Source organism: Lepus europaeus, chromosome 8 (assembly GCF_033115175.1).
Source record: "Lepus europaeus isolate LE1 chromosome 8, mLepTim1.pri, whole genome shotgun sequence".
Taxonomy (NCBI): Eukaryota; Metazoa; Chordata; class Mammalia; order Lagomorpha; family Leporidae; genus Lepus; species Lepus europaeus.
The window spans coordinates 108,625,454-108,653,294 of record NC_084834.1 but is presented as its reverse complement, the minus strand read 5'-3'; the positions used below and the strand labels follow the sequence as shown (position 1 = coordinate 108,653,294).

The 27,841-nt window shown below is 38.0% G+C and overlaps 1 protein-coding gene across 1 annotated transcript; it reads right to left on the bottom strand.

Moving 5' to 3' along the window:
- Positions 1 to 149: 149 nt before the first annotated feature.
- On the bottom strand, positions 150 to 27,841 carry LOC133765145 (UDP-glucuronosyltransferase 2B13-like). Its single transcript, XM_062198771.1, has 6 exons — positions 27,061 to 27,841; positions 25,270 to 25,418; positions 10,730 to 10,861; positions 8,736 to 8,823; positions 7,628 to 7,847; positions 150 to 3,282 (listed from the first exon to the last, which is right to left on the bottom strand). The coding sequence occupies exons 1-6, from the start codon at positions 27,800 to 27,802 to the stop codon at positions 3,003 to 3,005; spliced, it is 1,611 nt and encodes a 536-aa protein (XP_062054755.1). The 5' UTR covers positions 27,803 to 27,841; the 3' UTR covers positions 150 to 3,002.

The window sequence follows — 27,841 nt, the reverse complement described above, 5'->3', positions numbered from 1 at the left end:
AAATGTAAATATCTGATAACCTATAGTATTAACCATCTTCTTAAAAAATGTGATGTTTAGAGAAAAACAGGGAAAGAAAACACATATAGATTTGAATTTGGCTTCAGTAGCCAATGGAGAGCTTTCTTATTCAGAATAATGGATATGTACATGTTTCTCTTTTTATTTTTTTGTTGCAAAAGATTGGTTTATTTTTTTTTTCATTTTCAATTATCTTTATATACAGAAGATTGATTTAGTATATATTAAGTACAGATTTCATCAGTTTGCACGCACACAGAACATAAAGTGTAAAATACTGTTTCAGTACTAGTTATAGCATTAATTCACATTGGACAACACATTAAGGACAAAGATCCTACATGGGGAGTAAGTACACAGTGACTCCTGTTCTGTTGTTGACTTAACAATTTGACACTCTTGTTTATGGAGTCAGAAATCTCCCTAGACTCTAGTCATGAGTTTCCAAGGTTATGGAAGCCTCCTAAGTTCGCTGACTTCGATCTTATTTAGACAAGGTCATAGTCAAAGTGGAAGTTCTCGCCTCCCTTCAGAGAAGGGTACCTCCTCCTTTGATGGCCTGTTCTTTCTACTGGGATCTCACTCGCAGAGATCTTTCATTTAGGTTGGGTTTTTTTTTTTGTTTGTTTGTTTTTTGTTTTGTTTGTTTGTTTGTTTTTTGCCAGAGTGTCTTGGTTTTCCATGCCTAAAATACTTTCATGGGTTCTTCAGCCAGATCCGAATGCTTCAAGGGCTGATTCTGAGGCCAGAGTGCTGTTTAGGGCATCTGCCATTCTATGTGTATCCTACTTCCCATGCTGGATCATTCTCTCCCTTTTTCATCCTGTCAGTTAGTATTTGCAGACACTATTCTTGTTTGTGTGATTTCTTTGACTCTTAGACCTATCAGTGTGATCAATTGTGAACTAGTGAGATGGCATTAGTTCATGCAATCTTGATGGGATTGTATTGAAATCCCCTGGCACATTTCTAATTCCACCATTTGGGGTAAGTCCGATTGAGCATGTCCCAAATTGTACATCTCCTCCCTCTTTTATTCCTACTCTTATATATATATTTCTCTTTTTAAAAAATACATTAGTGAAATTAAAGACTGTTAACACAATTCTGTCTTCCTCTTCTATACTTAACTGTTGTACACTTTGCTTTATAGTGGCTAGATTATACATTCAATGTTTAGTGAAAGAAACATATTCATTATTTTATTGGCGATATAATAAGCTTTGTTATGAATTATTACAGAAAATAATTTTATAGCATTGAAGAATGCATAAAAATATATTTCATGCTTCAATAATCATTAATTATACTTATCTTCTACCTGATTATTTAAATATATCTTCTGTCAGACAAAAATGCTGTCCTTAACTCATGTTGTCTTTTCTCTGTTTACTTTGTAATCTTTGTGTTCTGAGTCCCAACTCTCTGCATAAAAATATTTGAAGGCAAGATGTGAATTCATTTTTCCATTTAGCTGTTTTCTCTAGAATAGGCTTTAAAGGTCCCTTTGTATAATACTTGTCTCTTTATTCTTCTATTTCTGCTTCTGTGCATTGTGAACTGAGAGTATACTAGAAAGTTAATATGAACTTCTGATTTCCATGTTCTCAGTACCCAAGCCTTAAAGCAGTTGGAAGCACCTGACATGGCAATGCAAGGCTAGCAAATGGAAGATGTTATTGTAGGAGGAGCAAAAATTTCTAGCATTATAAGCCAGAGGCAGTGGATTAAACTTGTTGGACCCAAGCTGTCAAACCTGACTAAAAGGAAGTAGTCTCTAATTTCATTTTGTGTGTTACTAACAACTTACTAGGATCACTTAATAGTATGGCAATTATATCTCAAGCATTTTTAAGGCTCCATGTAAAACAAGTATTTAATCTTTGAAACCAAATATTTTACTAGATTGTTCAATTTACATAGAAAGTAAGTTTGGGACATCTAAAATTTTTTAAACAAAATTTTAAAAATATCCATGATTACAGGGCTTGTACCTCATTAGAAATGTGAGCTGTACACTCCATGTAGTAAAAAAGACTTTCCTAAACACTGTGCTAAAGGTGAATCTGTTCTCCATGCTTATTTTTTGCTGACAAAAACATACTCCTGCCAAACTGAAAAATGGCCTTTGTCCCACCCACCTTGCCAAATCAATATTAGTAATTTTCTAACTCATTCTTTGAAAGACAGAGTTACACAGTGAGAGAAGGAGAGAGAGAGAGGTCTTCCATCCTCTGGTTCACTCCCCCGGTTGGCTGCAATGGCTGAAGCTGTGCCGATCTGAACTCAGGAGCCAGAAGCTTCTTCCAGGTCTCCAGCGAGGCTGCAGGGTCCCAAGGACCTTGGGCCATCTTCTACTGCTTTCCCAGGCCATAGCAGAAAGCTGGATTGGAAGTGGAGCATCTGGGACTCGAACCGGCACTCACGTGAGATGCCGGCCCAGGAGGCGGCTGCTTTACTTGTTATGCCACAGTGCCGGCCCACTTATCTTTTTTGTTTGTTTGTTTTAAATCACAGTCACTTTGTCTTAGTTTAAGTTGAAGTCAGTTTATCCTGGACTCTCTCTTCCATGCTACAGAGGTTTGGATAAAATTTCTCTTAGCACCTTTAAAAAAAATCTGGTTCTGGCTTTCTTTGGAAAGGATACAAATATTCTATTTGATTGCATTATGTTCAAGTACATGATGTTTCTGCAAATGCACATGAAAACATCAGGACATCAACAGACTAATGCTCCAGTGAATCTCATTTATTTTCAGTTACAATTAAAGTAGAATTATTTGAGGATTGATGCAACTCCAACTGTGTGTGTGTGTGTGTGTGTTTTCATGCTTAATTAAGAATAAAGTATTTGGATAAGCCAGGAATCCATAGATCTTATAAACTGTGGAGAACCATCTTGCCACACCATGATCCATTGTAGCTGATATAAAGAAATGGTCTCACTTGCCCTGGCTCCCGGCCTTAAATCTTGATGACCTCTAATCCTTCTTTTTCTTCTTCCCTGTCACAACCACATTTTGATAAACAAGAATACTACATTTCATGACAAGGTAAGTAGTGATTGTCACACAAGCCAGCAGGAAGCCAATCACATCCAGAGAGTGGTACTGGTACCAGGTGAGGTCGTGGGCTGCAACCCGGAGGTGTTTGGCTCCTTTGTGGCGCATGACGTACTCGATCCAGAAGACTGCTCGATCCAGGGGCTTCATGGGCTGATCATGGTGAATCCTTGATAACCTCACGGCGTTCTCTTTATAGCTGAAGGCAAATCAGTAGACACCAATTATAGAATGAAATAGGAAACATACATGTTTCATGCAGATGGGGAAGATGAGTGTCACAAAAGGTGAAAAAAAACATTATTTTCTTCAGTAATCATAACAGAGATCTTAGTTCATAGGCTGGAATTTGTTGGGTGCATTGAATATCAAGATTGAAGAGAGGAATTGGGAGAGGATAAGTACTTTTAATATCCAAATCTAGAAAGTGAAATCAATTAAATCCCAAAGACAAAAAATGGAAACTAATAGAAACAAAGAGTCTTCTGACACGTAGAGCTTGAATTATTCTGTAAGCAATTGTGAATGGACCTGATCTACAAAGTTCAAAATAGTTCACAAATTAGAGATGGGGCAAGTCCATGATAAGACTCAAGTACATATCTAACAAAGTTGATAAAGAGTTGGTATCATAAGGAGTTGGTATTAATGGAGAATTGGTATTGAGCTTCAACATTAATCATTACTTAATTGAAACCACGAAGGTATTGAAGTAAATTGCCTTCTTTGAATCCTGATGCTGATTGACACGTGCTTGTTCCTTTTATAACATTGTTAAATGGAATGAGTTGCAACAGTTTCTTTATTATCTGATTATTGTGAGAAATAATTCATTTATCCTTAGAATTCCTTTAATTATTCTCATTACATAGCAGAATGACAGTATTGTTGCTGTTTTCCTTGTTAAGTGTTATGATTTTAGAATGTGGAAAGTGCTCAAGACATTTAAAATGCCTCTGTTTCTATTGATAAAAAGTAATAAATAAGGCAAAGGGCCCACATAGGGATGTGGCTACAAAGTCTACATTGAAAAGTGCTATAGCATGCACTGCAGCATTTGAGATGGAGATAACTTCCATTCTTTTTATATAAAAGGAATGTTTTTCAGAGGAGTACACTAAATTTGATATGTTTTGCAAATAAAATGGAGAAAGGTTATAACAGAGAAGTCACACAATATATCCAAAAACTAGTACATTGTATGTTGTATCATGCACAATTTTTCAATTAAGTAAGAAACTAAATTCGTAATTTCCTAATTCATTTCATTATTCAGTATAATATATTTATAGAAAAGATGGCGCCAGGAGGACTGCCTGGGTGCCATCTTGGCAATCTCCTGAGGTGAGATAGGAACATCAGGCCTGCATTCCTTGGAAGGCCAAGGGTGCTGGGAACAGTCCTCTCATGCCTTAGGTTGTGGGAAGGCTCTGGCCACAGAGGCCTTGGGCATTTTGTTCCAGGATAATGGTCAAGGGTCTGTTTATCACACAAGATGTTCCTCCTCTCCTTGTGAAATATCCCCTGAGACAAACGGGCAATGGTCTGTTTGTTTCATAAGATGCTCCTCTCCTCCTCCTGAGAAATAGCCTGATGCATATTGCCACATAGGTAAAACTGCTGATGTGAACAAATATACACTTGCTGATGCAGAAAAGCTGCTACCTGGAGAGGATAAAAGCTGTGAGAAGAGGCAAATAGATGTTCTTTCTCTGCTCATGGAGAGGCTCCCTCTGCCGCCCCCCCCACCCCCTCTTCACCCTGGAAAAGTTGCTGAACAGGTCACAGCAGGTGGAAAGACATTTATACTAGAGAGGGGAGTTTTTACATCAAATTAGCAAAAGAAAAATATACCCTGTGGGTGCCTGCCTAGCCCTTGCAGTTAGCTTGACTGCTGGCAGCCAGAGGGAGCTCCAGGCACATTTCCACCACACCGCCTTCTGCCAATCAGGTAAACTGATCCCAGGTGTGTCCCAGGCCCACCTGAAAAGCTAGGTGACCTTCAAGTTGATTGGAGAGGCATATTGGCACCAGTGTCGGTTCTGTCCTATAGTTAGTGTTTGCCCAGAGTTAGTTAGGCCCCTTCTGCCCGCCCTTTAAAAGTATACATGGCTGTTAATAAAGATGGACATGTTTACTGCCTGTCCCTGGTGGTCCTTGGGAGAAGAACACCATCGCCCCGCTCTCCCCAGCAGTACGGACTTTGCAGGATGAGTCCACATTACCCCTTTTTTTAAAGAAGAGGTTTGCTCCTCATGATGGGGCTCATTAGGAAGAACAACAGCTGTAATAATATTAAAGTCACATTACTTTTTTTTTTTTTTTTGACAGGCAGAGTGGACAGTGAGAGAGAGAGAGACAGAGAGAAAGGTCTTCCTTTTGCCGTTGGTTCACCCTCCAATGGCCGCCGCGGCCAGCGCGCTGTGGCCGGCGCACCATGCTGATCCGAAGCCAGGAGCCAGGTGCTTCTCCTGGTCTCCCATGTGGGTGCAGGGCCCAAGCACCTGGGCCATCCTCCACTGCACTCCCGGGCCACAGCAGAGAGCTGGCCTGGAAGAGGGGCAACCGGGACAGAACCTGGTGTGCTGGTGCCGCAAGATGGAGGATTAGCCTATTGAGCCACGGAGCTGGCCACATTACTTTCAAAACTGTGTTCATTGTACTATTATTCTTAGAAAATATGTTATTTTCACTTGTCAATAAGAGATAAAAGTGGAAAAATATGTATCAAATATTATTGATTCCAAGAGCATATAGATAATAGTATAACCATAAGTGCTTTATACTTAGATAATTTAAGAACAAAATATCTCTTGTTTCAAAAATTATTAAACAGAGATTTTATAGCTTATCTATTTCAGGTCAATTACATTTTTATTTTGTAATTCTTCCAAGTAAGACAAAAAACAACTACAACCATAAGACCTAAGAATATTCTCATATGGAAAACACGTATCTCCTTTTTCAATAAGTTGAATCAGTAAATTTGAAAGCTTACAATAAGAATCAAAATATAAGAATACAAAATTTGGGAATCATTGGATGTAATAGAAAATAGAGATTGATAATTTCAGTATTGTTTACTGAAATCATATCATTTAAAGTTTTTTTAAAATACAAAAATATGAGTAAATATGTAAGAAACTTTTTTTCTATCTATATGCATTCTAGTTGTCAGGCTTTATATACGATATACAAAGAGTAAAATCTATTGAAAATAACATTTTATGAATTCTTATGCTGAAACAAATTTATAATGGTGCATAAAGTCTGTTAGGACAGTTATAACATTTATGATTTCAAGTTTCTGCACTGTTCCTAATGTTTCCTTGTAGTCCTGTTAACCTCTGTCATGAGTTTCAATGACTGGCTAATTCAAAATTTGAACCCTGTTTTTAAACATTAAAAATCTTTTTATATATTCACCAAAAATGTTGTGACACTTATAATGCATTATTGATAACTATCTTCTAACATGAAGCAAATCTGGACTCAGCATGATGTTCATGTTCAGAATCAGTTTTGTCCCTTTGGCCTTAGCTGAAAACTTATCTAAAAATACAATTGTAGTTTTAAAGAGAGTAATACTCCTAGGCTGTCGTCATGAGTTGCCAAGGCTATGGAAGCCTTCCAAGTTTACCGACTCTGATCATATTTAGACAAGGTCATAAAAGACAGAGTGAGGATAGTAACCAATGATCCTAAGAGTGGCATTTACCAGGTTTGAACAATTATACAGCATTAAGTGGGGAAGAGGACCATCAGTACACACAGGTTGGGAGTAGAGCCATTGGTGGTAGAGTAGAGGTTATGATTACAAAGGAATGAGGCCCAAGTGCACTAGACAGGACCTAGAACAAAGGACAGAGTCATTATTAGAGGAGCTAAGAAAGGTGCTGTCTAAGCTACAATTAAGTTTTCTGATTGAGAGGCAAATAGAACCTGATAGAAGGGGCTTGATAATAATCTGGTGGGCTTTAGGCCTTGTAAGTTAAGAGGCCCAGACCTATCTATCTCTTCACATGGGGTATATCCTAAGGGAGGTGTGAACCTCCTGGGGGAAGGCACTCTGTTGACTTTCATTACTTGGCTGGCCTGGGAGGAGAGCTGGCCAGGTAAAGGCAGGGGGCATCTCTCATGACGACAGCCTAGGATGGTTACTGGCGCCATAAACTAGAGTGTCAATTTGTTGGGTCAACAACAGGAGCCACTGTGCAGTTGCTCCTCATGTGGGATCTCTGTCCTTAATGTGCTGTACATTGTGATTTAATGTTATAACCATTACTCAAACAGTATGTTTCACTTTGTGTTTCTATGTGGGTGCAAACTGTTGAAATCTTTATACTAAATTGATCTTCTGTATATAAAGAGAATTGAAAATGAATCTTGATGCAAATGGAAGGGGAGAGGGAGCGGGAGAGGGGAGCGTTGCGGGTGGGAGGGAAGTTATGGGAGGGGGAAGCCATTGTAATCCATAAGCTGTACACTGGAAATTTATATTCATTAAATAAAAGTAAAAAAAAAAAAGAGAGAGTAATACTCACGAAGGATCATTAATGACTGTCTTCAAGGCATTGAGCAAATCAGCACTTGACATTGTTTTCCAGTCCAATTTAACAGCTGCTCCCTTGGTCTTCATGTAGAGAATGTTATCAGGTTGATCTCCAAACAAAGGAAGGCCCACCATAGGAACTCCATGGTAGATTGCTTCAAAGACACCATTGGCTCCACCGTGAGTTATAAAAGCTTTGGTTTTTGGATGACCTGGGATTGAGTGATGTAATTTTTGGTAAAATTATTAATTACAAATCTTACAAATAAAATGAGAAATGTACAGTATGAGGCACTCAAGGAACAATGACCTCTGGAAACTTTATCAAAAGCCATGAACTGTGTTTAAATTGTCATTATTTTTGGTAGCATTTGGAAATCCGTATATTAGGGAAAAAGGCAGATGACAAATGTAATGACTGATTTAAGAGTCAATAAAACAAACTAAGATATTATTATTGTTATTTAATTAATTAATTTATTTGAAAGAAACAGCAAGAACTGGAGGGAGTGAGAGAGAGAGATCAGACACACACACACACACACACACACTGGATAGAGGAAGGAGTGACGGAAACACAGAAAGCAAACTACTGATTTACTCTTGAAATGCATGCAACAGCTGGGGTTGGCACAAGCTGAAGCCAGAAGCTAGGAACTCAATCCAGGTCTGCCACATGGCTGACACTGATCCAGGGACTTTCATCAGCAGTTGCTGATGTATGTTACATTCCTGATGTATGTTAGCAGGCAGTAGGAATCAAACTTGGAGTTGAAACTTGAATCCAAGAAGCCGAGTATAGAATGTTTGTGCCCCAAGCAATATCTTAATAATTCTGCCAAATGTCCTTCCCCAGGAAAATATTGAGAAATTACCCTGAGGTGTAAGTATATTTAAAATAAGGATACTGTGATTCTGGGCCTAAAAATTTTATAATAAAAAATGCCAACTGTTATAATTCATTGATTGTCTCCTAGGTCTGGAAAAGGGATGTGAAGACATTTATTTTGACTTTTAAATGTTTCAATAATAAAGTCTTACTACTCTCATCTTGATTGGCTGTTACTCATGTTTTCAGTGTCTGTTCTCCATAGTCTTACCTAGAAGGTCATTCTGGGGTATCCACTTATAGAGTCGAGTGTTGGATCCTAATGTGTCTGGTATCTTGCCTTCAAATCGCCAAAGAACCTGTTAGGGAAAGAAATACCAATTCCATTAGTTGGATTTCAAATAATAAAATGTTCAAATTCTATGGTAGTTTAGAGATCACTCTTAAAATCCTTGGAATGTAATGACAAAGAAAAGTGGACAAGAGAGTAATAATAAAAACTAAAAAAATAATAAAAACTACAACCTAAAGCCCTTACATTTCCTGTACTCTTGTTCCACTTAATCAGGTTTGTAATCCAATCATGGTATTTCACTTTTAGTACCTTAATCAGGTAAGAATATAAGTGACAAATTCAACTATTTAAGAAATTATCAGGTCATAATTATAGTGCAAAATAAGAACTCATTATCAGTATTCTATGTTATATATATTGTATATATATATTTAACTTTGTGTGTGCATGTGTGTTTGAGTCTTATTCTCCAAATTTACTATGAATATTTTGTATTTAAACAATGGAAACAAGGGTGTACTTGTTCCACTGTTCTATATTTATTAGAATTTGATGTCTTTTAATGTACAGAAAGGAAATCTGTGTAACCTGCTGAGTGAAAAAACTCATTCTACTTAGGAACTGTATTTAAATTGTCCCAGAAAAATTTCCAAGATGCATTTTTGAAATGAATCCATGGCTAGGGTTGAAAATTCTTTAAATGCAGGAAGTAAGAGATAGTTTTAAAATAATGTAGTGGTTTAAAAAATCCATAACTATGATGATGCTATATTTTTTCAACTGAATATTAACTTTTCCAAGATGTATTAAAAGTATTGACAGCCAATATTGCTAATTACTGCCATATCCAGTTTCTTTGGTTGTGTAGCCACATTTTATAATGTAAAAGGTCTGATTTTTAACACAAGAATCATCTCCAAATTTTCCTTATATCTGTCTGCCTAACACACTGCTGGAGTCCAGTGCTGAAGGGCAGATTGATTTTTCTGTTTCCCCAAATTTGCTTAAATGAGGGCATACATTGACTCAAATTTGGTGAGCTCTGGCTTCTTCTGAGTAGTACCTTTTTTCTGAACAGCACTTTGAATAGTCCTGTCCCCAAATTAGGGTAAGTCAAGAGGCCAGGATTACATGGGAAATCTAAACTGCATGATGCACTTAAGACTTTTTTCAATACTCCCTTAATGTTATTGTGCAAGTGCAATTAGAAAATTTAACACCTTTCTGATAACATCTTTAGTATATGCAGTGACTTAAAAAATCCTGCAAGGAAAAGAAGCAAACTATGGAGTAGAATTTAGGGATTTCTCTTTATCTGCCTGCAATGTCATGATGACATCGAAGTTTCATACATCTTGTTTAAATATACTTCTATCATAATTTAATGCCAGTTATTTACAATAAAAGCACCCTCTGAGCTATTTTTGCACCTGTCAAATAGGGTTTTTAAAATTTTATTTTAAACTGATATCTTAGGGGCAGACATAGGTTAAGTATCTGCCTGTGAGGTTGGCATCCTATCTGGGTACCAGTTTGAGACTTGGTTGTACCACTTCTGATCCAGCTCCCTGCTAATGTGTCTGGGAAAACAGAAGAGGATGGCCCAAGTTCTTGTGCCTTTGCATCCACCTGGGAGACCCAGAAGAAGCTCCTCACTCCAGACTTCGGCTTGGCCCAGTCTTGCCATTGTGGCCATTTAGGGGAGTCAACCAGTGAATGAAAGAGAAACCTCTCTCTCTCTAAATATACATGCATCTCTCTCTCTCTCTCTCTCTGATTTATCTCTTCTCTCTTTAACTCTGCCTTCCAAATAAATAAAAATTAAATTAAAAAATCCTGATATCTGAGGTAAATGGGAACGATCATAAATATTTATTTTTCATAAAGGAACATTCCATAATATGACACTTTGCAGAGTTTCACAGACTCATTCAGTAGTTGGCTGCCGTTAGGGCATGTTTATTTCTCACCTTCTGTGGCAGCTGGGCCAGAGCTGATGCAATCACATTGGTCCTTTCCTCTGTCATGTTAGTGATCATGGACCCCAGGGAAAACACCACCACTCCCTCTTCCCCAGAGCTCTGCACAAAGGCTTCCATCTCCTGTGAAGAAAAAACAGATTCTGTCACAAAACAGCAATAGCACAGAAAATAGTATTGAAAGGATTGGTGCAATCAACCAGGAAAGAAATTTTATTATCAGGAATCATTACTGTAGTATCTGTTGTAAAACACATGGAACAAGAATCCATCCACCCATTTCCAGTTGTACAGGAGACAGTGTTAATAGTAGTCATATTGCTGTGGTGCCAGTGTCTCAAAAAACTTTTTCTTCCAAAACTAAAACTTATGCCTATGAACATTATGTGTTATATATTTAGAGAATTGTAATCCTAATAACATTACTTTTTAATTTTATGGAAAGATGTGATGTCATTTTAATAATCTTCTTTGTCCTTCTGTTTCCAACTTATTCTCCTATTTTAGCTGATTTAGTGTTATTAAAAGTTCTTTGGAAAAACAATTATAGTGGTGTGATATATACATGTGTTTGTGCATATATAGGTATATATACAAATTATTTAATCATTCTTTAACATTCAGTTTAGATTACCTACAATAGATTTTTTGTAAATAATTATGATAAATATTTATTTTGCATTTATTAATTACTTTTCCCTATATAGCTTTATATGAGTACCTAATACAGAGTATAAACATTTTCAAATCAACATAATCTGTAAAACTTGTCCTTTCTCTTTTACAAAATGACAGATTATCTGAGTTTATGATTATTAATGAAAAGAAAGTTACCAGTAGAAAGAAATATTTTTTAACAGAATAGAAAATAAAATTTTACAATCTTTGACTTGGATACAAATCTTTTTGTGCAATCCATGAAGTCTCAAGTACTCTATTCTGTAGGTATTTCAGTAAAACTGACAGAGGTGTATTAAAATAATAATTAAGACTTTATAAGCTTCATTATAATTAGGAATTAAAATATGTTTTTCAGTGGGACAATATAGTAACTTTTACATATATAAGCTATCCTTTAAATAGCCTTTACATCTTTTCATAATTACTCAATAACAAAGAAATGACTTTCATGACCTGTGCAATCTTAGTAATAGGCCTGAGGCTACTATACTTTTTTCATCTTGATATGTTCTAATTGGATGATTTTAGGTTTGCTAAGTAATTATTTCCTTTGAAAATCAACAAGTTTAAAAGATCTTTCTTGTCTTTAACAAATTTGTGAATCTATGAATTTACCAGACACATATCAATTATTTGAGTGAACAAAGACCAATAGCATTTTTTTACTCTAAAGTTTAGTGCAAGAACTGCACAAGTAGAGTTGGAAAACATAACTACTTGTTAAAAAATTATGACAAGTAGCAATATGTCAGAGTTTGTCAGTTTGCAGTGTAGTACATTACACATTAGTATGTAGTGTATATGTTTCAAATACAGGACAGCTATTGTCCAATACTGATTTTTTAAAGATTTATTTATTTATTGGAAAGAGTTACACAGAGAGAGAAGGAGAGGCAGAGGCAGAGAGAGAGAGGTGTCCTCCATCCACTGGTTCACTCCCCAATTGGCCACAATGGCTGGAGCTGTGCCAGTCTGAAGCCTGGGGCCTGGAGCTTCTTCTGGGTCTAACACACTGAGGAAGGGGCCCAAGGACTTGGGTCATTTTCTATTGCTTTCCCAGGCCATAGCAGAGAGCTGGATGGGAAGTGGAGCAGCTGGAACTAGAACCAGTGCCCATATGCAATGCTGGCACTACAGGCGGTGGCTTTACCCACTACATCACAGCACCAGCCCCATAATATTGATATTTTGAACTATAGCTCACTGCTTAAAATATAATGACATCCTAGTTTTAGAAAATCCTCCTATGAATACATTTGTTATATTACATATAATTTATGTGATATTTAGTTCAGTTGAACATTTAGTAAAAACATGCAATAAGGTGTATGACATTTTTCTAATAACTTTAACATTTTCAAATACTCTAATTACTCATATATTATTATTTCAAAAGGATGGAACCTAAAAGCATATATTTCTAAATTACCATGAGTGGTATATTTATTGTTCAATTTAAGTTTTTATAGGTTTCCTATGTATAGGATAATGGTACATAATGGTTAATAATAGCAGGTATTTTTACTAATTATCACCATTCAAGTGCTGTCATCTTCTAGTTTTCCTTGTACTCTCCTTTTTCTCCCTTAGTAACACTGTCGCTTCTCCTTTATAAATTTGTAGAAATATTAAATACACAGATATGTTGTATATAACTTTCACTAATATTGCCTTAGACTTTGGACCTGTGAAAATTACCATACAGAGCCAAAGCTACTATTTAATACATTTTAGTAATGTAACTGTAATAAGAAGTTAGATAAAAATGGTCTCTTAGGAGATCATATTTTATAGAATATATGTATATATATATATATATGTGTGTGTGTGTGTGTGTGTGCAGAGCACTTACTTTGAACATATTTTAAAAGTATGATATGAATTTAAGATATATTAAATATTTGTTTTCTTTTATAAAAAGTGCAATCTGTTGACAGGATTTTGTCCTAATTATAATCTAAGGGCCATTTTTAGGAATGAGTGGCAGGAGTTGCTATGTTTTCTTTACCTTTGCAGTATACTTTCCCCCTGTGCTCATTCTGCCCGGCAGCTAAGATGCTGAAATGCATGGTCCCCAGAGGAGCATCACTGAGTTGTCCCATCAACTTGGAAAAAGGCAGAAAACAATGACAAGGTGCCATGTCACTTATTTTGCTATAAACCTCTGGAACCTAATGAGAAATTAGATCAGCACTGGGGAAAGCAGGTACACATTGGATCTGGCTGTAAATATTTTGAGGGCCACACATTTATGTTGTTGAGAAATGATTTTCCTGTTAGCGTGGATTATTGGTAAAGAGCCTCAATGCTTGCAATATAACGTTAGTCTTCATCTTGTACAACTTTTTGCCCAAATGTATGTATTTGCTTTTCTAAAAAATTAAAAATTTGTTTATTTAAGGAGTACAGTCTTCATGCATTTCATAAGTACAACTTTAGTATTATAATGCTTCTTCCTACCATACCTGCTCTCACATCCACTTTACCATCCCTCCTCCTCCTCCACCCTCTCCCATTCCCAGTCCTGTTCTTCAGTAAGATCCATTTTTGCTTAACTTTATACACAGAAGACCAACTCTATATTAAGTAAAGAGTTCAAAAATTTGCATCGGAAAAAAAAAACAAAACAAAATAAAACCTGTTCCTCAACAGTTGAAGCAAGGGCTGTTCAAAGTCATTACATCTTGACATTAATTTCACTTCTTCTTCTTCTTTTTTTTTTTTAGAAATGGTTAACTTTAAAAAAGCACCCAAGATACATCTTTTGAGAACACTTAGAGAGGCCAGAAGGCTGGCGCTGTGGCTCAGCAGGTTAAAGCCCTGGCCTGAAGTGCCAGCATCCCATATGGGCACCAGTTTTAGACCTGGCCGCTCTTCTTCCAATCCAGCTCTCTGCTGTGGCCTGGGAAAGCAGTAGAAGATGGCCCAAGTGCTTGGGCCCCTGCACCCACATGGAAGACCCAGAAGAAGCTCCCGACTCCTGGCTTTGTATAGGCATAGTTTCGGCTGTTGTGGCCCTCTGGGGAGTGAACCAGCAGAGGTAAGATCTCTCTCTCTGTCTCTATCTCTTTCTGTAACTCTGTCTTTCAAATAAATAAAATAGATATTTTTAAAAAAGCACTTAATTATAATGCGACCCTTTGAGGAAAGAGGTCCTGCATGGGGCATTTAGTGCACAGTGACTCTTATTGTTAACTTAACAATTAATTATGTATGACATCAGTGATCACCAGAGGCCCTTGACATGTGCTACCTAGACTATGGAAGCCTTTTGAATCCACAAAGTCCATCAGTGTTTAGACAAGGCCATAAACAAAGTGAGCGTTCTCTCTTCCCTTCAGAGAAAAATACCTCCTTCTTTGATGACCACTGGGGTTTCACCCATTGAGGTACTTCATGTAGGACATTTTATGCCAGAGTATCTTGGCTTTCCATGTGTGAAATGTTCTTGTGGATTTTCCAGCCAGACCAGAATGCCTTAAGGGGCTGATTCTGAAGTCAGAGTACTATTTAAAGTGATTATCATTCTTTGAGTCTGCTATTTGGACAATTTCCCATGTTGGAGAATTCACTCCTTTTTAACTCTATTATTATTACCAGACCTTTAATCCTATCCATGTGATCACTTTAACACTTAAGATGGTATTTTTACTACCTAGCTTAAGGAGATTTGGGGCCCCTTGGCAAGTTCTTAAACTATACCCTTAAGGGCTGGTGCTTTAGTACAGTGGGTTAACACCCTGGCCTGAAGCGCTGGCATCCCATATGGGCACTGGTTTGAGACCTGGTTGCTCCATTTCCAATCCTGCTTTCTGCTATGACCCAGGAAAGCAATAGAAGATGGGCCAAGTACTTGGGCCCCTGCACCCACATGGGAGACCTGGAAGAAGCTCCTGACTCCTGGCTTCAGATCCACACAGCTCCGGCCTTGTGGCCAATTGGGGAGTAAACTAGTGTATGGAAGACACCTCTCTCTCTCTCTCTGCCTCTCTTTTTCTCTGTGTGTCACTCTGAATTTCAGATAAATACATCTTGTAAAAAAAAAAAAAAACCTGTGCCCTTACAAGTTAGTCCATAGAAATGTATGCAGAGCTATGCAGCTTTACAGTTACAAACTTCATATACTTCATAATTACAACTTTAGGAACATGGTGATTTTTCCCAGTGTGCCCACCCTCCCACCTATATTCCCAACACCTCTTCCTCCTCCCTCTCTTATTCTCAGTCTTATTTTTTTACTGAGATCTTTTTTTAGAATTTTTTTTTATTTATTTGAAAGACAGAGTTATAGAGAGAAGTAGAGCCAGAGAGAGAGAGAGGTCTTCCATTCTGCTGACTCACTCCCCAAATGACCACAACAACCAGAGCTGAGCTGATCTTAAGCCAGGAGCCAAGAGCCTCCTCTGGGTCTCCCATGCAGGTGCAGGGTCCCAAGGACCTGGGCCATCTTGTAGTGCTTTCCCAGGCCATAGCAGAGAGCCAGTTTGGAAGAGGAGCAGCTGGGACTCAAACTAGCACCCATATGGGATGCTGGCACTGTAGGCTGGGGATTTAGCCCACTGTGCCACAGCACCAGGCCCTGAGATTTTTCAGTTGACTTTATACACGTTTAACTCTATGCTAAGTAAAGAGTTCAACAAATAGTATTTAAAAAAAAAAATTCCTCAACAAGGACTATTCAAAACATTGCTTCTCAAAGTGTCAATTACACTTCTACAGTTTGCCTTTTATACATTTGCCTTTAAATTGCCTTTAATACATTTGGTTTTAAATGGATCAACACTATTTTTCTTCTCTTTGTGCTTGAGAATAAAATCTCAATCTGTTGGAAGCCAGTTCCTATTGAGCAAGGTATATCTAAAGTATCTGGCACACTTTAGGTAATTAATTGTGCCAGCAACAACATTGTATCTGGATTACTAAATGCCAGAGCCACTTTATACTGTTATGTATTTTTATATTTTAACTGACAGATAAAAATTATATACTTATAAGAATTAAGATTGAGGGCAGAGCCAAGATGGTGGAATAGTGAGGGCATGCACTGATAGTCCGGGAAAAGATATTTTAATAAAAGTGGAGTTACTGTAGCCTCAGGAAAAGGCCCAGGAAAAAACTGCAGAGCAAACACTTCTGGATCTAATGGATGTGAAACGGAGGACCTACGGGGAGAGCAAGGTCACCCACCACGTGGAAGCCCAGCCGCAGAGTCTGCATGCCAGCGCTGGAAGGGGAGGTGAGACAAAAACCTCAGTAACCCGAGACATTGGTGGGGAAAGGCAGAAAGAGCCTAGCGGGAACAAGGCCTGAAGCCCCACTGGGGAAAGTTCACCAGGCTGACTAGAGGAGAGAAAAAAATGAATAAATAAGGGGAACCGGCATGGACACTAGACTCTCTCTCCACTCGCCTTACAAAGCCAAGCAAGACAAAGAGGAGCCGCCATTTTACATACATAAAGTGGCGCCCACCATTAGCCAAGTAGAAAAACCTGACTCTGGTGGGGAGAATTAACAGGTTAGGACCTAGTGAAAATGTGAAGTTAACGAACTGAGACTGTGAAAATCTGAGGGGGGGTGAGAGAACTCACCGAGTACACAAACTCAGTAACCTTGGCAACCTGGTGAGAGACTGTGGAGAAATTTGAGACCACACTGAGGGCTGCATAAACTCTTTGTGTGGTCCCAGGGGTAAGCAGACAAATACCCACAGGGGACAGATTTCGTACATCAACTACCCTCAATTCCACTCAGCTGAGCAGAATTACTTCCCAACTGAGTCAAAAAGAGAGAGAGAGAGAGAGAGAGCAAGCAAGAGAACAGTCTGGCTGAGTCACCTTTGGCACACCCTTAACCCTGAAGAATCAAACAGAGCTCTCTGGCAACACCCATCACAGCCTCCAAGGATCCATCAAAAGCAGACAGTCCACTTAATGTAGACTCATAGTAAATGAGAAAAAGCACCAAAGTGAAGAAACCAAAGAATATCTCCACAATGTCAAAAAAATGCAACACAGAAACCAAGGTAACAAGAACAAGGAAGACACTATGAAGCCCCCAAATGAAAAAGACACCACAATTCAAGATTATGAAGATGATGAGATAGAAGAAATGCAAGAAGCAGATCTCAAAAAAAAAAAAAGATAAGAACACTAAGAAGTTCTCAAAAACAAATTCTTGAACTACAGAAATCCTTAATGGACAAGATAGAAAATCTCTCTCATGAAAATGAAAGATTAAGGAGGAATCAAAATGAAGTGAAACAACTAGTAGAACATGAAACTGTGATAGTGACAAGAAATCATAATGAAATGAAGAACTCAATAGATCAAATGACAAACATATTAGAGAGCCTTAAAAACAGAATGGGTGGAGCAGAAGAGAGAATATCAGACTTAGAAGACAGAGAACAGGAAAGGAAACAGTCAAACCAAAGAAAAGAAGAGGAAATTAGAAATCTAAAAAATAATGTCGGGAATCTACAGGATAGTATTAAAAAAAAACAATATTTGGGTTCTAGGAGTTCCTAAAGGCATGGAGAGGGAGAAAGGAATAGAAGGCCTTTTTAGTGAGATACTAGCAGAAAATTTCCCAGGTTTGGAGAAGGACAGAGACATCCTAGTACAGGAAGCTCATAGAACCCTAGTAAACATGACCAAAAGAGATCCTCACCACGACATGTTGTAATTAAACTCACCACAGTGAAACATAAAGAAAAGATCCTAAAATGTGCAAGAGAGAAACGTCAGATTACTCTCAGAGGATCACCAATTAGACTCACAGCTGACTTCTCATCAGAAACCCTACAAGCTAGAAGGGAATGGCGAGACATAGCCCAGGTACTAAGAGAGAAAAACTGCCAGCCCAGTATATTATATCCTGCAAAGCTCTCATTTGTGAATGAAGGTGAAATAAAGACCTTTCATAGCAAACAAAATTGAAAGAATTTGTTGCCACTCGTCCTGCCCTGCAAAAGATGCTTAAAGATGTGTTACACGCAGAAACAAAGAAACACAGTCACCAGTATGAAAGAAGGTAAAGGAAGGAAAACTCACAGCAAAAGATCACAGGAAACTCAAAGCATATATTAGAAAATATCTTTGGCAAATGGCAGGGAAAAGTTACTCCTTATCAATAGTCATATTGAATGTTAATGGCCTGAAATGTCCAGTTAAAAGACACTGATTGGCTGATCTGGTTAAGGAACAAAACCCATCTATTTGCTGCTTACAAGAAACTCATCTTTCCAACAATGATGCATACAGACTGAAAGTGAAAGGCTGGAAAAAGATATACCATGCCAACAGAAATTAAAAAAAAGCGGGCATAGCCATCTTAATATTGGACAACATAAATTTTAGTACAAAAACTGTTAGGAGAGACAAAGAGGGGCACTATTTAATGATTAAGGGATCCATTCAACAGGAAGATATAATGATTATCAATGTATATGCATCTAATTACAGGGCACCAGTTTATTTAAAAGACTTGTTAAGGGGCTTAAAGGGAGACTTAGACCCCAATACAATAGTACTGGGAGACTTCAATACTCCACTCTCAGAGATAGACAGATCAACAGGACAGAAGATCAACAAGGAGACAGTAGAATTAAATGACAGTATAGCCCAAATGGATCTAACAAATATCTACAGAACTTTTCATCCTATACATAAAGCATATACATTTTTCTCAGCAGTACATGGAATCTTCTCTAAGATTGACCACATGCTAGGCCATAAAGCAAGTCTCAGCAAATTCAAAAGAATTAGAATCATACCATTCAGCTTCTCAGACCACAAAGGAATGAAGTTGGAAAATAGCAACTCGGGAATCCCTAGAGCATATGCAAACACATGGAGATTGAACAACATGCTCCTGAATGAACAATGAGTCATTGAAGAAATTAAAAGAGAAATTAAAAATTTTCTGGAAGTAAATGAGGATAACAGCACAACATACCAAAACTTATGGGATACAGCAAAATCAGTGTTAAGAGGAATGCTTATATCAATAGGTGCCTACATCAAGAAATTGGAAAGGCACCAAATAGATGAGGTTTCAAGTCATCTCAAGGATCCAGAAAATCTGCAGCAAACAAGACCCAAATCTAGTGGGAGAAGACAAATAATTAAAATCAGAGAGAAATCAACAGGATTGAATCCAAAAACCATTACAAAAAAATCAGCCCAATGAGGAGCTGGTTTTTTGAAAAATAAACAAAATTGACACCCCATTGGCCCAACTAACTAAAAAAAGAAGAGAAAAGACCCAAATCAATAAAATCAAAGATGAAAAAGGAAACGTAACAGCAGACACCAGAGAAATAAAAAGAATCATCAGAAATTACTACAAGGACTTGTATGCCAGCAAACAGGAAAATCTATCAGAACTGGATAGATTTCTGGACACATGCAACCTACCTAAATTGAACGAGGAAGACATAGAAAACCTAAGCAGACCCATAACTGAGACAGAAATTGAAACAGTAATAAAGGCCCTCCCAGCAAAAAAAGCACAGGACCAGATGGATTCACAGCTGAATTCTACCAGATATTTAAAGAAGAACTAACTCCAATTCTCCACAAACTATTCAGAGCAATCAAAAAAGAGGGAATCCTCCCAAATTCTTTCTATGAAGCCAGAATCACCTGCATTCCCAAGCCGGAAAAAGATGCAGCATTGAAAGAGAATTACAGACCAATATCCCTGATGAACACAGATGCAAAAATCCTCAATAAAATTCTGGCCAATAGAATGCAACAACACATCAGAAAGATTATCCACCCAGACCAAATGGGATTTATCCCTCGTATGCTGGGATGGTTCAATGTTTGCCAAACTATCAATGTGATACACCACTTTAACAGACTACAGTAGAAAAACCATATGATTCTCTCATTAGATGCAGAAAAAGCATTTGATAAAATACAACACCCTTTCATGATAAAAACTCTAAGCAAACTGGGTATGTAAGGAACATTCCTCAATACAATCAAAGCAATATATGAAAAACCCACGGCCAACATCCTATTGAATGGGGAAAAGTTAGAAGCATTTCCGCTGAGATCTGGTACCAGAAAGGGATGCCCACTATCACCACTGCTATTCAATATAGTTCTGGAAGTTTTAGCCAGAGCTATTAGGCAAGAAAAAGACATTAAAGGGGTACAAATTGGGAATGAAGAACTCAAACTATCCCTCTTTGCAGATGATATGATTCTTTATTTAGGGAACCAAAAGAACTCTACTAAGAGACTATTGGAACTCATAGAAGAGTTTGGCAAAGTAGCAGGATATAAAGTCAATGCACAAAAATCAGGCCGGCGCCGCGGCTCAATAGGCTAATCCTCCGCCTTGTGGCGCCGGCACACCGGGTTCTAGTCCCGGTCGGGGCACCGATCCTGTCCCAGTTGCCCCTCTTCCAGGCCAGCTCTCTGCTGTGGCCAGGGAGTGCAGTGGAGGATGGCCTAAGTGCTTGGGCCCTGCACCCACATGGGAGACCAGGATAAGCACTTGGTTCCTGCCATCGGATCAGCATGGTGCGCTGGCCGCAGCGCGTCTACCGCGGTGGCCATTGGAGGGTGAACCAACGGCAAAGGAAGACCTTTCTCTCTGTCTCTCTCTCTCACTGTCCACTCTGCCTGTCAAAAAAAAAATCAACAGCCTTTGTATACACAGGTAATGCCACGGCTGAGGAAGAACTTCTAAGATCAATCCCATTCACAATAGCTACAAAAACAATCAAATACCTTGGAATAAACTTAACCAATGATGTTAAAGATCTCTACGATGAAAATTACAAAACCTTAAAGAAAGAAATAGAAGAGGATACCAAAAACTGGGAAAATCTTCCACGTTCATGGATTGGAAGAATCAATATCATCAAAATTTCCATTCTCCCAAAAGCAATTTATAGATTCAATGCAATACCAATCAAAATACTGAAGACCTTCTTCTCAAACCTGAAAAAAATGATGCTGAAATTCATATGGAGACACAGGAGACCTCGAATAGCTAAAGCAATTTTGCACAAAAAAAAAAAAAAAAACAAAGCCGGAGGCATCACAATACTAGATTTCAGGACATACTACAGGGCAGTTGTTATCAAAACAGCATGGTACTGGTACAGAAACAGATGGATAGAACAATGGAACAGAATAGAAACACCAGAAATCAATCCAAACATCTACAGCCAACTTATATTTGATCAAGGATCCAAAACCAATCCCTGGAGTAAGGACAGTCTATTCAATAAATGGTGCTGGGAAAATTGGATTTCCACATGCAGAAGCATGAAGCAAGACCCCTACCTTTCACCTTACACAAAAACTCACTCAACATGGATTAAAGACTTAACTCTACGACCTGACACCAACAAATTATTGGAGAGCATTGAAGAAACCCTGCAAGATACAGGTACTGGCAAAGACTTCTGGAAAATGACCCCAATAGCACAGGCAGTCAAAGCCAAAATTAACTATTCGGATTGCATCAAATTGAGATGTTTCTGTACTTCAAAAGTAACAGTCAGGAAAGTGAAGAGGCAACCGACAGAATGGGAAAAAATATTTGCAAACTATACTACAGATAAAGGGTTGATAAACAGAATCTACAAAGAAATCAAGAAACTCCACAACAACAGAACAAACAACCCACTTAAGAGGTGGGCCAAGGACCTCAATAGACATTTTTCGAAAGAGGAAATCCAAATGGCCAACAGACACATGAAAAAATGTTCAAGATCACTAGCAATCAGAGAAATGCAAATCAAAACCACAATGAGGTTCCATCTCACCCCGGTGAGAATGGCTCACATTCAGAAATCTACCAACAACAGATGCTGGAGAGGATGTGGGGAAAAAGGGACACTAAACCACTGTTGGTGGGAATACAAACTGGTTAAGCAACTATGGAAGTCAGTCTGGAGATTCCTCAGAAACCTGAATATAACCCTACCATTCAACCCAGCCATCCCACTCCTTGGAATTACCCAAAGGAAATTACATTGGCAAACAAAAAAGCTGTCTGCACATTAATGTTTATTGCAGCTCAATTCACAATAGCTAAGACCTGGAATTAACCCAAATGCCCATCAACAGTAGACTGGATAAAGAAATGATGGGACATGTACTCTATAGAATGCTATACAGCAGTCAAAAACAATTAAATCCGGTCATTTGCAACAAGATGGAGGAATCTGGAAAACATTAACCATTATGCTGAGTGAATTAAGCCAGTCCCAAAGAGACAAATATCATTTGTTCTCCCTGATCTGCAACAACTAACTGAGCACCAAAGGGGAAACCTGTTGAAGTGAAGTGGACACTATGAGAAACAGTGACTTGATCAGCTCTTGTGCTGACTGTTGATGTACAATGCAATACTTTATCCCTTTTAGTAATGTTTTTGTTTTAGTACTAGTGGTTGAACTCTTTAATAGCACACAATTATTCTTAGGTATTTAAATTTTGACTGAAAAGTGATCCCTGTTAAATATAAGAATGGGAATAAGAGAGGGAGGAGATGTACAATTTGGGACATGCTCATTTGGACTTGCCCCAAATGGTGGAGTTAGAAACATGCCAGGGGATTCCAATACAATTCCATCAAGGTGGCATGCACCAATGCCATCTCACTAGTCCAAGTGATCAATTTCAGTTCACAATTGATCACACTGATAGGTCTAAAATCAAAGGGATCACATAAGCAAGACTAGTGGCTGTTAATACTAACTGATAGAATCAAAAAGGGAGAGAACAATCCAACCTGGGAAGCAGGATACACAGCAGACTCATAGAATGGCCGATGTCCTAAATAGCACTCTGGCCTCAGAATCAGCCCTTAAGGCATTCGGATCTGGCTGAAGAGCCCATGAGAATATTGTAGGCATGGAAAGCCAAGACAGTCTGGCAAAAACAACAACAACAAAAAGACCTAAATGAAAGATCTCTGCAAGTGAGATCCCAGTGGAAAGAACGAAGCCATCAACGAAGGAGGTACCTTTCTCTGAAGGGAGGAGAGAACTTCCCCTTTGACTATGACCCTGTCGGAATAAGATCGAAGTTGGCGAACTCAAAAGGCTTCCATAGCTTTGGCAACTCATGACTAGAGCCTAGGGAGATTTTTGACTCCATAAACAAGAGTGTCAAATTGTTAAGTCAACAATAGGAGTCACTGTGTACTTACATCTCATGTGGGATCTGTCCTTAATGTGTTGTCCAATGAGAAGTAATGCTATAATTAGTACTGAAACAGTATTTTTACACTTTGTGTTTCTGTGTGGGTGCAAACTGATGAAATCTTTACTTAATATATACTAAATCGTTCTTCTGTATATAAAGATAATTGAAAATGAATCTTGATGTGAATGGAATGGGAGAGTTTGCGGGAGATGGGAGGGGTGCGAGTGGGAGGGAAATTATGGGGGGGAAGCCTATTTAATCCATGTACTGTACTTTGGAAATTTATACTTACTAAATAAAAAATGAAGAAAAAAATATATATTTATAAGGTACCATATAAAGTTTCAATACATGTGAACATTATGCAATTTTCAAATCATGATAAAATATTTATCTTTTCAAACACTTATTTCTTTACAGTAAAATATTGCAAACCTATATACATTAGCATTATTCTATCTATACAATAGAACATCAGGTCTTATCACCTGTTACTATAACTATGTGTACCTATTTGTCAATATTTTCTTATTCCTCCAATCCCCGTCCTTTCCCTGGCTTCCAGTAACTGCCATTTTACTTCCAACTACTATGAGATCAGGTTGGTTAGATTCTTCATGTGAAGCAAATAATTTAGTAATTGCTTTTCTGTGACAGGATTATTTCACTTAATGTAGTAACATAAGCTCCCCCCTTGTCGTTGCAAATGACATGACTTCATCCTCTTTCTTGAATGGACATTTAAGTTGCTCCCATTTCTTGGAATGTACACTGAATGAAGATTTCTCTTTCACAGACAGTTTTCATTTTATTTTGATGCTAGAGGCATTTTCAATGTTTTATCTATTTTAACTATTTTTCTTACAGAATACACGATAGAGTTGCTATAGTGATATGAAATCCATTATAGTCGCATCTATGACTATTGAAGTCTGTTTCTTCATTATCTGTTGTATGAACTCTTAAAAGCATCTTAATTCTCACCTTTTCCTTAACTGTACCTCTAGAAAATATAATTTAATTACTGCATCTTCAAGACTTTTTTCTTTTAAAAGAAAATCCATGGCTGGCACTGTGGTGTAATGGGTGAAGCTGCTGCCCATAGTGCCAGTATCCCATAAGGGCACTAGTTCAAGTCCCAGCTGCTCCACTTACAATCCAGCTCTCTGTTATGGCCTGGGAAAGCAGTAGAAGATGACCCAAGTCCTTGAGTCCCTGTACCTGCATGGGAAGACCTGGAGTAAGCTTCTGGCTCCTACCTTCAGATCGGCACAGCTCTGGCAGTTGAGGCCAGTTGATTGAAGACCTATCTCTCTTTTTGCCTCTCCTCTCTCTGTGTAACTCTGACTTTCAAATAAATAAATAAATAAATCTTCAAAAAAAAAAAGAAAATGATTCAATTTTTTACTACCTTAACTCTTTCTGGACTCCTCAATGTTCTTAGGAGCTATATTAAACTCTTTCCTAAAATATATCTTTTATTTCAAATTTCTCATGAGTGTCTGATGGGAACTATATTTTTTCTCACTTCCAATATCTCTGCCTTAGCGTTAAATACCTCAATGAATAATGCAGAGTCATTTCCGAAAATCTGCCTTAGCGTTAAATACCTCAATGAATAATGCAGAGTCATTTCCGAAAATCAACCATAGCACACAGGAACTTAGTTACCTGAGGCAGAGGTTTGGCAGGTTTGCAGTGGAGCCCTCCGACAAAATCAAAGTTTGGTAAAAGTGGACGAGGAAACTCCAAATCCCAATAGCTTCGAATGAGCCATATGTCAGCTTTCCCCACTAGCTCTATGAATGTAACAGGTCTTCCTAAAGAGAGAGAAACAGAACAGGGAGAGTAATGAGAACTGTCACATAAAGCACACCATGTACTTTTCTGAAGAGTATTGAAATGATGCAGTAAAAGATGTGTAGTATCTTTGCTGCTAAAGCAAATGTGCTTATTTAGGTATGATAACACTTACAATATAATTTATGCACTAATCACATATTTTATATATGCAAAAGGCAGTGTCAGGGGAGATCGTTCTGTAATGTCACATCAGTATGTTCACAATCATAACTAATCATTAGAACATGCCACTATGAAATCAAACATGCATTATTTTTCTTAAAAATAGTAGGAAAGGCAAATATAAACAATTATTTTAGCTCCAAAATCAAGTATTGCCACCATAATAATGAACTGAGGCATGCTAGGAGTTCTTAATCTCAGTTGTATAATTTAGCAAGCTGACCCCTGATCTTTGAATTTCCAAATGAACTGTGAGTTGTTTTTTTTTTTTTTGTTTGTTTTTTGAGTGTTGCTAAATTCTTTATACATACTTCTGCTTTTGGTCTACTTTAGAAATTTGATATAAAAAATCACCTGCAATTTTTATATATTTGCAAATATCACCAGCATTTGTTAAATTATGAAATTCATGTTTCCTCTTATTTTAGTTCATTTTTGTAAAAAATGAGAAATATGATTTTTTTTTTTTGACAGGCAGAGTGGACAGTGAGAGAGAGAGACAGAGAGAAAGGTCTTCTTTTGCCGTTGGTTCACCCTCTAATGGCCGCCGTGGTAGCGTGCTGCGGCCGGCGCACCACGCCGTTCCGATGGCAGGAGCCAGGTGCTTATCCTGGTCTCCCATGGGGTGCAGAGCCCAAACACCTGGGCCATCCTCCACTGCACTCCCGGGCCACAGCAGAGAGCTGGCCTGGAAGAGGGGCAACCGGGACAGGATCGGCGCCCCAACCGGGACTAGAACCCGGTGTGCCGGCGCCGCAAGGCGGAGGATTAGCCTGTTGAGCCAAGGCGCCGGCCGAGAAATATGATTTAATATGTAGACTGATTACATGTATTTTGACATTTCAATAAGATTTTAGTACTAAATCTGATGATTGTTAACAATTTATTGAAGACATGTTTAAATATTACACACCTCAATATGTTTTTTATATTAACCAAAGAGTTTGATTTGGTGGTATCTCATATTAGAAAATCTGTATCTCTCACCTGTGAAGGAATCCTCTAGGTAATATGAAAAATATTTTAGTTTTAAATGAAGAAACAGAGCTATACAACAGTAAATTACTTCCTCAACATCACATCAATAATTGTGCTAGAAACATATGTAATAAATCAATGTAGATATCTTCATTAACCAACATATTATAATGGGGTCTACTGACATTTTACAACATGAAAAAAGTAGAGTAAGATGGGCACGGAATTGATATGAGAAATCTTCAACATTTTCATTTACAGTTATTTGTGACTCTGGAATGTCCTAAGCTACAAAGGAGCCAATGACTTCAACTGACCTTGCAATGTAAACCTTTTCATTATATTTGTGAAAGTGATAGAACATTTTATATTTTTTAATTAAATTCCTCTGATTTTACATTCATACAAGCTCATCTTCAAAGTAATAGGAAAGCAGCACCAATTAAAATCATGCCTTACCTAGTACTTCACTGTAAAAGTGATTCCACCGCTTCTCGTTTAATGTTGAAAACCAGAAATCAAAATAAAGCACACATATCATATTTTGTACCCTCTCCATGAATGTCATTTGACTGCTTAAACCAGACAGGATAATAGGTACGTAGGAAGGAGGAAATAGAAGTCCTCCACCATACTTCTCCAGTAAGTAGGCAGGAAAGCCACGAAGACTGTACACCAGGGGTATTTCCAGAAGCTCAGCAAGTAGCTCGCCACAGGGAGCAAAGGCATCTGCAAGAACAACATCAAACCTTGATTCTTGAAGCTTGGTCATGAGTTTCTTATTCAAAACTACTTCTTTGCAGAGACTTTCATAAACATCAGAATATGCTAAAATAAACTCTTGCATTACTGGAAAGTGCTCCCAATATATATCAAATGACACATTATATATCAATTGATTGATCCAGTACATGAAAAAAGTTTCCACTTCATCTTTGGTGAAATTTGTAGGAAAAGTTTCAAGTTGAATTCCAGATTCACTGTTGGAACTAATGACAACAGAAGCTGAAGATCTCAGGACAGTGACTTCATGACCTCGCTGGACAAGTTCATCCAAAATTGTCTTCAAATTCATCCAATGACTGAATTCCATAGGCCACACCAGCACCTTCCCACAACTCCCAGAGCCGAAGTAACAACTCAGTGGTAGCAGCAGCAGCAGAACTGAAAGGTGTTTCACAGACATCCTGCTGAAATGCATTGCTTTCTTTCCAATTGCTGTCCCTTTCTGGAGCTCCTG